Source organism: Sparus aurata, chromosome 11 (genome assembly GCF_900880675.1).
Source record: "Sparus aurata chromosome 11, fSpaAur1.1, whole genome shotgun sequence".
NCBI lineage: Eukaryota > Metazoa > Chordata > Actinopteri > Spariformes > Sparidae > Sparus > Sparus aurata.
This window is the reverse complement of record NC_044197.1, coordinates 8,845,229-8,859,091: the sequence shown is the minus strand read 5'-3', so window position 1 is coordinate 8,859,091 and position 13,863 is coordinate 8,845,229. Positions and strand designations below refer to the sequence as shown.

General features: G+C 42.4%; 1 protein-coding gene across 8 annotated transcripts in view; it reads left to right on the top strand.

Annotated features, from left to right (window-relative positions):
• dab1a (DAB adaptor protein 1a) overlaps positions 1 to 13,863 on the top strand; it is a 204,388-nt gene that overhangs the window by 161,139 nt on the left and 29,386 nt on the right. For all 8 annotated transcript variants that reach the window (XM_030433468.1, XM_030433467.1, XM_030433473.1 and 5 more), the window contains 2 exons: positions 9,013 to 9,152; positions 11,930 to 12,028. In XM_030433468.1, the coding sequence (XP_030289328.1) occupies positions 9,013 to 9,152; positions 11,930 to 12,028 (239 nt within the window). The remainder of the gene's footprint in view (positions 1 to 9,012; positions 9,153 to 11,929; positions 12,029 to 13,863) is intronic.

The window sequence follows — 13,863 nt, the reverse complement described above, 5'->3', positions numbered from 1 at the left end:
ACTAAAGTCAGCTTCATCACATACGAAGTGAGCAATAAAATCAACTCTTGCCGTGATGGTTGCATGTAACACCCTCAGTGGGTTTGTGAGTGAGTCCGAGTAACGTTTTCGCTGAAGGATAATAGATTAGTTGTTTTAGTGAATCAGCTATTTTACCTAAATGCCAGCACAGTACACCAACATACAGCAAAATTATGCATGTCCCCTCTCCGAAACAACCAAAACACATTGTCAGTATTTAAAAGTGGCAGCACATCATTCTTTGCACTACTTTCCTGCTAAAACAGTTCAAGTCTTGTTCTTTAAATGTATTGTTATTCCCAATTGCACACTTGTAAGTACAACTGGTACACTGTGTAAAACTACAAGATGCAAGAACATAACATAACATAAAAAGCAGCTGCGCCTTCAAATACTATAAAGTTGGTGAAAAAAGTTTCATTAAAGGTGTTGGTCTTCCCTACACAAAAGTTTTCTCTGTGTCCTTTTCCAAAGCGACCTTGACACACGGGGTGCTGATGTTTCTGAGTGTGTGTGTGTGTGGGCCGATAATGGGCAGTGTATTGTGTCTGTCCCTGACGTATTTTTCAGCTCTAATGTTTTTCTGCCACAGAGGATTGCTGGATGCCTCAGGTCACACATGCATGCACACGCACCTTCACGCACAGACAGCTCAGGTCTGTGGCTGTGCCCCCGTCATCCAGGTCAGAGCGCCGGGCGGCAGGGAGATGGAGCTGGGGAAAAAAGGGGGAAAGAAATAGAGATGGAGAGAGAACGAAGAACAAAAGGGCAAGAGGATAAAGATTACACGATAGCTCTTTGAGACCGTCGATATGTCTAACTTCAAGTTCAACTCTTTCATTTATTTTCTTTCTTTTTCTTCTCGCGTAGAAGCCAAATTGCTACTGATAATAAAAAAACAGATACGTGAAATGAAAACCCGCAGGCAGAACATGAGTTTGAACTAAAACCATCTCAGTGTAAACTTCACATGATTTAACAAACTGCTTGAGCTGCGAAGAAGCAGCTTCATTCAGTAAACACAGCAGCAGTCATGTTGCAAATAAGACAGAAAAAAAGCACATCAGCGCAGCACTTGCTTATTTGACGAGTGGCAGCGGCACTTTATCGTCTCATTTCACACCCGCCGATTCACTTCGGCAACTGTGGCTGTGTTTTCGTAACGTGTGCATGTGTGTACACTCAGTTTGAGCTTCTGTGTGCCAAATCAATCGTCCAGACTTAAGCATGGAGCTGAAGGGGAAACTTGTTGTTTTTCTTGGCACATGCTGTTTGTGGGTTTAAAAGAGCCTGCGTGAGAGCGGGTATGAGTGAGAGCTTCATCTGAGCAAGTCTCTAATAGGTAAAGAAAGCACACGCGCGCACAAAAAAAAAAAGACAAAAAAAAACACACACACACACTTTCTCGCGAGCAGTCAGCAGCGGGGTTTAGAAGCAGGATTAATTGGAGAGTTACTGCGGTGTTCCCTCATGTGCTGTTGAGTGTTTGTTGGGAACCATCCCAGCTGTAGTTAAGAGCCTCTGGGTGCTGCTTCATTTGGAGCACAGTGAAACAAGCGCCACACTTCAGCCGCCTCTGCAAGCAGCACAGGCCTGCTGAAAATGAGTAGTGGCTGCAGCTTTTGTGCCGCTAACATCGCATCTGAGGAATAGCAGAGATGTACAAATCGTAGAGGTGCTACGTCTCTCACTCATTCTTATCCACTGGCCTCAAACTAATGGTCTAACTCTCCGTTGTCTAATGAAGTTAATGAACTGGACTGTTATGCATTGTTGGCCTTATGCTGAAAATCCTCTGCACTTTAATCTTCCGCCTGGATGATCAACTTGCATTCGAATAGAGAAACGCTGCACCATTGAAGATCACAACCAGTTTCTGTGCAGGTCATCTGAAACATGTTTGGACACATTAACATCAGTCTAATCTGTGACGCGGTAACTGTATGAGTGAGTGGGACTAACCGAGGAGAGAGATCAACTGTAAACCTACCGACATGTCACCAATTGGTTTATGAGCCGACGTTTATAAGACTCGATTTTGACATTGCGGTCATTGCTCTCTTTGTCAGACGTGACCATATGTGGACAAGAGGGTGGAGCTGGGGAGGATCTCCTGATCGGATTAGACTGAGAACAAGTCTGGGTTGCAAAATTGAGCATCATGCTGTATTGAACAAGACTTGGAACCAAAGATTGAGAACATACACAAATAAGGAGACAGTAGCAGTAGTTTGGCTGGGAGTTTATCATAATAGGGCTGGGCGATATGGCCTCAAATCAATATCACGATATATTGAGCAACTCACCTCGATATCGATAAATGAACGATAAGTAACACCCCCCCCCCCCCCCCCCCCCCCCCCCCCCCCCCCCCGCACCTAAATAAAAGGTACAAAAATCCTGTGTATTTACAGAAATGCCACTTTAAAGGACTGTAAAACTACATTGTAGTTAAGATTTATATTATTTATTTAGTAGTTAAGAACAACTGATAAGCACACGATTGAACAGCTGAAAAGCACAGATTACTTGAAATGACAACAACTGAACAAGTTTAAAAGTATAAAATATACAGTCCCTTATAAACAAATTCTAAGTCAGTGGGTCACATGACATGGAAGCTATTGAGAGAGAAAAAAATCAAGATTTCTGCATATTAATATTCATATAAAATAGAGGAAGCACTAAAGTACTATAAACATAGCTGTGTCTCATTCGTCCAGTTTACTAATACAATCTGCTGCTGGAGTCACTGGGCCCCATGACATGGAAGATATTGAGAGAACTGCAATTATTTTGTATTAATATATTTATGCTAAGTAACTTGATGACAGTCCCTAAATCAGTTTCCAGCGATTCAGTGCCATGTTCTGGGAGGTGAGCTAACCGTCCTCCTGCTGCTCACACTGGGTGAACCTCAGTAAAGTCGCGGCTGGACCCGAGTAGAGCTTAGAATCAAGCCCGACCCGAGCCCGTGCACGTTGTGTCCGAGCCCGGCCCAATACATTGAATGTAATTATGAGTTGAGACCGATTTAAACCCGACAACAGTTTAATACGTGGGCTGTTATAACTGACGTTCTCGACTACAGTTGCGAGTTGTTTGAACTACAGAAATCTTAATGAATAATGCAACAAGTGCCGCACTTAATGCACTCAACAAAGCCGACACATGTTATTATCACGGCCCACGACTTGTTTAAAATGGGTCCACACCTCCGACTTTCCTCCAAACTTGCTCAAAGTTAATTCTACTGTTTTTATTTTTTTCTTTACATCTTCATGCTCCATGTTGCACTTTAGCTACACAATCAGTGATGCCGGTAACGTGTTACTAGTTTTGTCATTTTCCTTAGTAAAAAATATATATTTTTGCTTTCTTCTTGCGTCTCGGGGAGTGACGTTACGTACGCGAGAAGTCACGTTTTCCAGCATGAGGACACTCACGTGTCAGACCACGCAGAGACACAAATGTAAACAACAATGGAGGGAGGAGAGAGATGCGCGTTTTCTAGCTGGAAATACAGTCATCATTTTGAGTGAATAAAAAACAAAACACAAATGTTTGATCAATGGACCGGCCCGGCCGAAGACAGTGGCCTGTTGCAGCCTTTGAACGCAGCATCATTACACAAACTGTCAGCGACTCACAGCGAGAGTGGGTTCACTTGATTACTAACCTGGCATAGCTGGTGTTGCATCAACGGGCGGAGTTTGCCATCAAATTAATGAAAAATAAGTCAATCGGTATACGCCGGGGTAGATTAATCAAGTGGACCTAACATGTCCCCTGTCCCTAGTGGATGTTATGCCTATGACACCGAATATACCGACATGGCCAAAATGACGTCGGTTATCATCGTAAATTTCGGTATCGGTAAATTTTCGGTTTATTGCCCAGGCCTATATCATAAGTTTACACACAATTTGACTTATTTTTGAATCCAGATCCTGAATCTCCTTACATATAAATCAATCGTGTGGCAAGTAAAATCGGATGGCAAATAATAAGCTTTTTTTTCTCAATCTAATTTTTAGATTTTTGATTTAAGAGACATTGCATCACCAGGGCAACATTTTCATAGTTTTGGTCGTCATGTCTATAACAATGTATTGACCAAGTTACATGCTGAGATCTGGGATTGAAAGGAAAGAACATGAGCAGTCAGTCAGATTTTAAATCATCCTGGAAACATTTCATAACATGTAGACCAGCTACACATGTCTTGACCACTGGCTTATGCATGAACTTACGTTAAAGTGATGTTGCTTGTGTTTCCATGTCTCTCAGACTACTTTGGTGAGTACAATGTCATCATAACTAATAGAAATATCATCTAAAATATGACCTTAGTTGCCAACAAACTGCTTTCTTCCTGAATGTGCAGTGTCTGTCAATTTTAAAGTAGGACAGGGAGAGAGAACAAGAAAAAAAAAGAGGAGAAATCTGTCTCAATATGTTTGTAATCTTAATGTAATCCCACTATAGGGGAAGGATCACACAGAAACAAAAATAGTTTGGGGCTTTTGTGGATGGAAGAAGGGCAGAAGGGGGAAGTGATTGGGGAGAGAGTGATGGAGGGGCGCACAGGAGGCAGAAGGTTATAGTTGCCAGGGGCGATGCTAGGGGCTTCCCTGAAGGGCTGGATGTACTGTACCAGCAGTCACCTGCCATCTATCACCTGTGGAAGTGTGTGTGTGTGTGCGCATTTGTGTGTGTTTGTATGCATGTGTATGTCTGTGTCTGAGAGAGAGAGAGAGAGGAGAGTCAGGGGGGTTTTGCCTGTCATAACGCTCTAATCCTGAGTGACATTTATCCAATGGAGGCCTCGCTCATTCATCCATCCATCACGTTCTATTCCTCCTTTCCATCCTTTGCTCTCCGCTTTATGTCCTTCCCTCCCTCTCTGCTTGTTGCTTCAGACAGACAGTCAGACCAACCCTGCATACCAAGTGCACACACACACACACACACACACACACACACACAAATGTTCTAAGGTATTAACTGCTTTACTGTCGCCCAGAGGGCTGAATACCAGATATTGCGACTCCGGTGTGGCACTGTGTCATGTGTAAAAGTGAAAAAAAAAGAGAGAGTATGTGTGTGTGTGTGTGCCTGTGCATGTGTGTGTGTTCTCCTTTGGAGCTGCCATGGATGGTGCACCAGAAGGCTTTTATTTCAGTAGTGTTTCGGTATGGTAGGTGTTGTGTTTTGTTGTTTCTGTGCGAGTATGAAAGTGAAAGTGTGTGTCTGATTGCGTGTGAGTAAGTGAGTGAGTGAGTGAGTGTGTGTGTGTGTGTGTGTGTGTCTGTGTGTGTGTGTGTGTGTGTGTGTGTGGGACAGACATGACAGATGAAACGGAAGATTCTTTCATTAGTTGTGTTTGAAGCTCAGTGGGGTCACAGCAGTAGCAGACATTTAATTACAGCAGAGTGAATGCTTCCCCTGCTGACACACACACACACACACACACACGCTCACAGGGAGGCCTTTCAGGGAACATGCTCCCAAAAGGTAATAATATGAACCACTCATCAGGAGAAGTAACCCTGGACCCACTCTACCTTTTCCGCTCTTTCTTCCCCTCCTGGCCTTTCTCGACTGCTGCCTCTCCCTGTGTCTCTCTCCCTGTGTGCGCTAAGTATAGCAGCAGTAATGGTGATGGATGCAGATGGAGAGAGCAGGTCTTAAATGTCAGACTCAAATGAAAACCGCTGTTCCGGTGAGACAAAAGCAGCTGGACACCTCCGGTGTTATTTAACGCTCACACATTTATCACCTTGATTTCCAAATAGGTTGGGACGCTGTGTAAGATGTAAATAAAAACAGAATATAATCATTTTCAGTGAACTGTGTTTACCAACCACGGTTTTATGGAGTGTTCCTGAACCCATTTAAACAATCATGTGTAACATTATCTCGCCCCGTGCTTGCTTGTGAACGCCTGAGCCTTTTGAGGATGCTCCTGTCACACCCAGTCCTGATGCTATCACCTGTTATCAGTGAACCTGCTCACCTGTGGAATGTTCAACAACTTTCTCAGTCTTCTGTCGCCTCTGTCCCAACTTGTTGTTGAAATGTGTTACTGGCTTCAAATTCAGAATAATTATATATTTTCACAAATCAATTAAGCTGATGAGGTAAAACATGGAGTATATTTTGTTTATATTTACTGTTTTCAACGTCAAGGATTAGCTGATTATCACAGTCTTCTATTTATGTTTTACAGTGTTTCTGGAACGGGGAGTGGTACACAGGTACACTCACAGATTAAGTCCTGCACAGCTCAGACTACGAAACAATGATGAAATAGATGCGTGCATAAATATTGCGATCAAATTACACATCTCAAGAGGAGTTCCCTTAAAAATTTAACACACATGTAAATAATATCAGCACATATTTTTTTACAGTGTGTTAAACATTTTGCCACATATACAGAAGAGTTTCTTGGTTTCACCATGAAGCTGGTGTAGTTGTTCCAGTTTTTAATCTCTCTCTTTTTTTTCTAAACATGGATGTTTGACAAGTAAGGTTTTTGTTTGGCTGTTAAAACACCAAACTTTAAAGGTATCCTGTGGAGATTTTGACCACTAGTCGTGCTCGCGATCAATGTTTTTATGTGAGTCCACACTAACACTTTGTAACAACCATCATTAACAAATGGTCAAGAAAGCCAGATCATGTTTAAAGAATCTGCACAGTATTCATTTAACATTTACAGTACGATTTAATAATTTAATAAAATCAGTTGCAACTTCACAATAAACAATTACTTAAAGGGTTTTTAAAGCATTTCATTGTTTGTTAACGGTGAAACATTAACTAAAGTTTCATTAACTATGAATGTACTTTTTTTATTAATGATGATTATTACAAAGTGTTACTGTGTGAACACAGGCACAGTGCAGGCAGTGAAATATACACATTCTCTTGCTATTGCAGAGAGAAACTCTAACAACGTGCTAACAAATGTAGCCATGTGTTAACAAGGGCAATGGAAAAAGAAGACTGCGAGTGAACATACATGTAAACAATGCATTATTTAAAATGTTAAAAATTCCCATTTGTTTGTTTACCAGAAAACTCTGTTATTGTTGCTATCCAAAAACGTAACTTCATCTAGTTTATTTGATTAAAGTTTCCTGTCTTTTACAGACGTCGGGTTTCCTGACAGGCAGCTCATGTCTGGATGTGAAAGATATGCGAGCGTGTTTTTCTACACACAGCCACAGTGGCACGTTTCATGTTATTCACACAGGGAGAGGAGACGGTGGCTTCGGGGAGGGTTCATCATCGCTGCTGACTGCCGCTCTCGCATGTGCTTGTTTATGTGTGTACCTGCCTATATGCACATTTCATGGGACCGTTTCAAGTTTAATGAAGGCAATATTTAAATGTCTTCAAACATCTCTGCGTTGAAGGAGGGGGAAACAAAACACCCTGGTGGTTTAATCACTTACTCTCATCTGGGCCCAACTGAGACGTGACACAATAGAGAGAGCTGCTCTCTCTTTTACTCGCTCGAAAATAAGGACAGATGTTCTTCAGCTCCTTTGTCTAGGAAGACTTTGAGGCAGACAGTCATGATTTACTCCAAGTAGGACTGTGACTGAGTGCCTGCCTGTTCAATGATTCAGTGGAATGAGCTCATCCACACCATAGTTGTGTGTATGTGTCTGGGTGTGCAGGTGTCATTTGTTATATCAGTGGAGAACGGAGTGTATTTTCTGCTAATTTTGCCCTTCACATGGGACACATTTTCGGACAGATTTCACACACAAATGTTATTTGAGGTTTTCACAGTGCAGGTTTAATAATGCGAAAGAATGAGATCCTGTTATTTCTATAATAATGAGCTCTTTTGTAGCGATGATTGCCCTTAAACATTGTCCGACCCTTACCACGTATGTGATTGAATTCAGGTGATCCAAATGACGCATTTGCAGTGGGTATGTTTGTGCATGAATGTGTGGGCCAGCAGATAAAGCTGAGGGATTAGCATTGGACAGATAGAGTCATATAACAACGATGGTCTTGCCTCTGGTTAAAGGCCTCATTCCGCCTTTTACTGCACTGCTGTAGGAACTCTATGAATGGAGGGAGTGTGTAAGGATGAGAAGAGGAGAAGTGGGACCTCTCCATCACTCCCACTATGACCTTCCAAGAGTCACGCTGTTATAGAGTACAGAACTAATGCCTCAATATATTATCTGAATATGCTGCATTATCATTATATCTCTCCCTCTCACTATCGCTCTTGCAGTCTTTCACTCACATATACGCACTCGAAAAACACGGTGCAGAGAGACACGTGCAGATGCAGAAGAGTTCCCCCCCCCCTCCTATACAATATTTGATGATGAAATGTTTGCAGGTTAGAGATAGAGAAACAGAATGGGGGGGGGGAAGATGGAGAGAGCACGACACAAAGGAAGCGAGTTCAGCCTTATGAGCGGCTATTCTCCCTCTCGGCTCCGCATTGTGTTTGGAGAGGAATGTTAAGTCACTTCGGGAGATAACATAGAGACTTCCTGGACAAGAGCAAGGTCAACATGGAGCGGCATCGCCCGACGCTCGCTAATGCGTGCGCACAATGGCCGACAATCTCACACACAATGGCGGATGAGGAGAGAGGGAGGGCCGAGGGAGACGGAGGAGATAAGAGTGAAATGTCACACTATTACTTTGCGAGAGAAATGGCCGCGGAGGAGAGCGAGTTTTAACTCTAATCCCGCCGAACTTCATTGATTCCTGTGTCTGAGTGTATTGACCAGTGCCATTCATATGATACCACAGTTCAATGCTCTGACAGTTCTGACCTGCACTTTAGGTTGTTTTTTTTGTAAGATCACTGTTGAAGTCTGTTTTTGGTCCATGTGATTGATGATCCTGAGGTAATGGCACTGGTCTGAGTTAGATGGAGGTCCTTGACTGGAAGATGTTCTGTAGGATTGAGTGTGTGTTTGTGCCTATGTGTGTCCGCAGGGCAGGATCGCAGCGAGGCGGCTCTCATCAGGCGTTTTAAGGGCGATGGCGTCCGCTACAAGGCCAAGCTCATCGGCCTGGACGAGGTCACTGCCGCCCGTGGAGACAAACTCTGCCAGGACTCGATGATGAAGCTCAAGGTAAGAAGAGTCTCTCACTTCTTGTCTTTTCTCTGTGTTACTGTGCTTCAGATTAAGAACGTATTTCTTAATTCTTCCAAAAGTTGCCTGAAAAGAATTCAGTTCAGCAAAAATTAGAAATGTTAATCTTTTATCATCTAGATTGTTTCAGTGCGAGTTGCCTAGTTTGGAGATTTCGGTCTCACAGATGTCTGCTTTCTCTTGAATATAATGGAACTAGATGGCACTTGGCTTGTGGTGCTCAAAGGGACAAAAAAATATGAATAAAAAAGGAATAGCAACGTCTCCAGAAGTCATGACCAGGTTAATCCACAGCCTTTATTGGGAGCAGTTTCACTTGGGAAATGCTTTCTTTCTGCCAAACTATACTCGCCAATCGCACCGAAGGAAGCGTGCATCTACTAATGGATGAGCTGCTAACTAAGTTATTCAACAGCTCCATCCATGATGCACGCTTTCTTCTGCATAGGTGGTGTTGGCTGGTAGAAAGAAAATAGTTCCCACTAGTGATGCTAGCAGTTAGTATATGTATTAACATTAATAAATGAACATGTATCAACCAACATCTTCTGCTACTCAGTCGGTGTTCATCTGTCCTTTCAACCCTCTCTTATTTTGCATCAAATGTAGATTATGTTAAAGGGCAAATAAAATAAAATATTTCATTTCATTATTAACAAGTAACCGATAATCGATTGTTAAGGTACCCGACTATCAATTAAATACATTTGACCTACATGAAACTGCTCACAGGAAGGTCTGTGGCTTATCCTGAGTAGCCTGATGACCGAAAACTCAGCAACTCACACCAAAACAATCGTGATGGACAAACACATTTCGTTGTTTCTGGGGTGAACTGTCCCTTTAACGCAAGAGATAATTCACTGGATTGCCTGCAGCCCCATTAAATTCCGTGACCCACAAAAATGGTGGAGCACCAATAGCCAACACAGTTTTCAGTCCATAAATAGTTCTTCAACTTCATGCATATTCTAAAGTTCAAACTTTTAAATATGCATGTTTCGTACATCACAGCACAGCTGCACTCGTACAGTATGTATGTGTGTGTGTACGCGCATGCATGCATGATTGCCTGAGGAGAAGGGTGGAAGAAGAAAAAAAAAACGAGGACGTTATAATTTATAGGCAGGACGGTGATCAGTGCAGGAGGAAGTGAGGAGGTTAGCCATATGGATGAGAAGGGGATCGGGGTGACTGTCTCATTTGCAAGGACAGGAACAATTAGAGGGAGAGGTAGACAGATGGGGCAGTTAGCAGCGGAGAGGAGGCACATAGGAGGGGAATCATTTGGATGATAGGTGAGAGGGAGATGAGAGTGGATAAAGATGGTGAGAAACAGGCCATTTATTTACTCATTTACGCGTTGCAACCTTAAATTGGCCCATCCAAATAATGTTTGTAGATGAACTCAGCAGTATTTTTTAGCCATTTACACAGTAGACTGAACATCAGCTGCAACCTTGCAATAAACAGTTGCTTCATAATCGATTTTTAAGGTATTTAAATAGTTTGGAAATCAGTGTTAAAGTGTTGTCGAATTTGCTTCTTCTTCCACAGATTTGTGATGAGAGAGTTTTGGAAACAGTGTGTGGAGCGCCAATTTAAAAAAATGTATTAATTCTCCCACGAAACATGGGATCCAGATACTGCGGGAGATATTTAGGTTGAGAAAATTACGTTTTGTTTGTGTAGTGAAGACTCTCTCCAGCCGAGGCGTCGCAGGGTGAGGAGAGGACAGACAGGCCCATTGATCAAACAGCTTCCCTCCTCCTCATTTATTCAGACAGGAAATCCATCAACTCTTTTTCTCTGATCTCTCCACCTCTTCTTTCACACTGCTCCTCCCTCTCCGAGCCCGACTCCCCTGATTTTCTGGTCCCGCTCGTCTCCTTTTCTTCTCCTTTTGTGACTCACCTATGTAAATGGAGGCAGGGTGAACATAAAGGGGAATTCCAGCCCTAGGTACACTTGTAGAGTCATAAATCATCACCACGTGTCACAGAATTCAAGTAGTTACGTCGTCATGATTAAATTTCTTTCTGCACCTGGCTCGTCTGCTGCTTTAGTTGTTATTGAGTTCCCTCCACCCACAATGCCTTTCAGCGGCCTGAGATATGACATTAATGTTTCAGTCACATGCTCCTTGGATGGATCCCACTTTTGAGTTGTCGTTTTGACCTGAAGGGGCGTTAATCTGAATTGTCTTTGAATTCATCTGATATGAGCAATTGTAGTTTCATACTACACATAAATGTGTTTGTTGTACCACCATAAACTGCTTTTAACAATAACAAATGTATGAATGTGCAAGAAGAACAGACGATGTACAGTTATATTCCAAATAGATTTCTCTCTAGTCGTCTAAGAATGTACTCTATCTGCCTTTATTCACCCATCTATTCATTAATTAAGTTTTGTCCTAGTCATGGTAGTTAAAAAAGCATGCCTCACAAGACTTAAACAGACTGTTGAGGCTTTAATGGGTTAAAATATTAATCTGTGATTAAGTTCTCTGTGACTGATTATAAAGATATTCCAATTTGTGATGTTTACTGACAGTTTTTGGTGTAAAAAAAAAAAAATCATTAAAAGGGTTGTTCCGAATGGGAAATCATCCAAAGAGAAGCTCTTTATGGACTTAATCATCCCACTACAGTGCACATGTGTTTCTGTCCTGCTTCTAACATGTTTGCTCTATGTGTGTGTGTGTGTGTGTGTGTGTGTGTGTGTGTGTGCGTGTGTGTTCCTGTCCTCAGGGTATAGCTGCAGCAGCGCGGTCTAAAGGAGAACACAAACAGAAGGTGTTTCTAACCGTTTCCTTTGGTGGGATCAAGATCTATGATGAGAAGTCAGGGGTAAGCCTAAGAAGCAAATGTGTTTCGTGTTTGTGTGTGCTCCTGCATGTGGCATTTCTGTGTGTCGGTGTGTATATTTGTGTGTTTCCTCCGTTAATGAGGCATCTCCATGAGAGGGAGGGGGCCCTGGGGAAATCAGGAGACCCTAATTGAAACCCTGAGAACAAGGCCTCAGTAGATGAGAGAACATGGCTATCGTATTGTCTGCCTCTCTGCAAACAGCGACAACACTGGTTCTATATTGTGCTCCAGGATTATGCATTTTTCATCCTACACGGCTGCTTTTCTGGTCGACCGGCTGGATCTACGCAGGCTCTGCTCTCTGACCTTTATCATTACAGTTTATTTTTTCCCCTGTCTTCCCCCTCAAGTCGCTCTGTCAATCATATTTCCTTACCTTCAGTTGAGATCATAGAATCACCTAAATAACCCTCTTAACTTTGTCTTGGTTGCACTGATGCAGAGAAATATTGACTAATTTTTGACAAAAGGACCCGTCACAGAAAGAGAGCTGTCAATTCTGTCATTAAATACAATTGCAGAGTGAGTACCCATGCGGCTCAAGGGAAAGTGGCCAACAGAGTGTAGTGTTTTTATTTTTGGTCTTTATTTTTTTTTTACTCAAGGATCCTCCTGACAGGTATTGTCCGGGTTCGATTCCCCCCCTGACCACACCTGTCACAGTGTCCTTGAGCAGGTGAAATAATATCCACATTCCTCAGGACACTTAGAGCTCTGTTTGGAGGACAGCCTCACTGAACAGGCCATTTCACCGCCATTTGTGTTAATAATGGAAAATTAGTTTCCCATTAAGCCCCAGCGTTCCAAGCATACCTGCCCACCCTATCAATTCTTGCAGGAGTCTTCCTATTTTTTAACCCTTTCTCCCGCTGTGCTCCCGATTAGAGTGACCAGATCCTGAACGCACGAACCAAATGTGTGAGAAAGACTATATATATGTGTGTGCGACACATGACGAAAGCTTAGAGGTAGTGCTTAATTTTGATTGTATGTTCAGTCAGGTAAAAAATATAAATACGCCCCTTATCTTGTAACATGTGCTTTGGCCTTTGGTTGACTCAGTAGGACGGTCCTTTTTGTACGAGCACATGGAAAATGTCTCGTGCTAACTTACAATCACTGTCAGCTGACTTTTGTCGTCGTGCATGCTAGTTATTTTAGCTGCTGTTCCTAGTTTTCATCATATTCCGACTAAATCCCATTGGCCCAAGCGTAGGCAGCAAAGTCGACAGGTTAACCTAAAATTTTGCCCACATCTGTGCCGTTTGCTTGACATAAACCAAAACACAGCCCTGTGATGACGGCCTTCCCTGTTTAGGAAAGCTGTGGATTTTAGGAAAGCATGTCAAAATAGTCTCTCCTGCAGTGATTTAACTTTGAAAACAACAACCAAAAATGTTGGACATCATCTTAACATGTGGGGCACAGCGAAAAATGGATACAAATGCTGACACCTGGTCACCCTCCTCCTGATAATAGTAGTAATTTCCCCCGCAGACGCTGCAGACTATAGTCTTGCTTTATTTTATTCTCTCTCTCTCTTGTTTATTTGAAAAGTCTCCCTGGCAGTGAAGGCTCCTCACATACACTCTCACAGTGTTGTTATTTAAAATGTTGATTTTTTAAAATTACTTTTAAATGTTTACTCCTGTTTTGCTCTCACACTCATGTATGTTTCTGTTAATCTGTGTCAGGTTTTAGGCGTGAGTAGGCGTTTCCATTTTTTTCATAGCCTAATGTTGGCAGGCATGGTTATGCAACGCCTGGCTCAGTCGTCATCAGTTTTTCTTCTGCTTTGATAGCCGAAGTAAAGA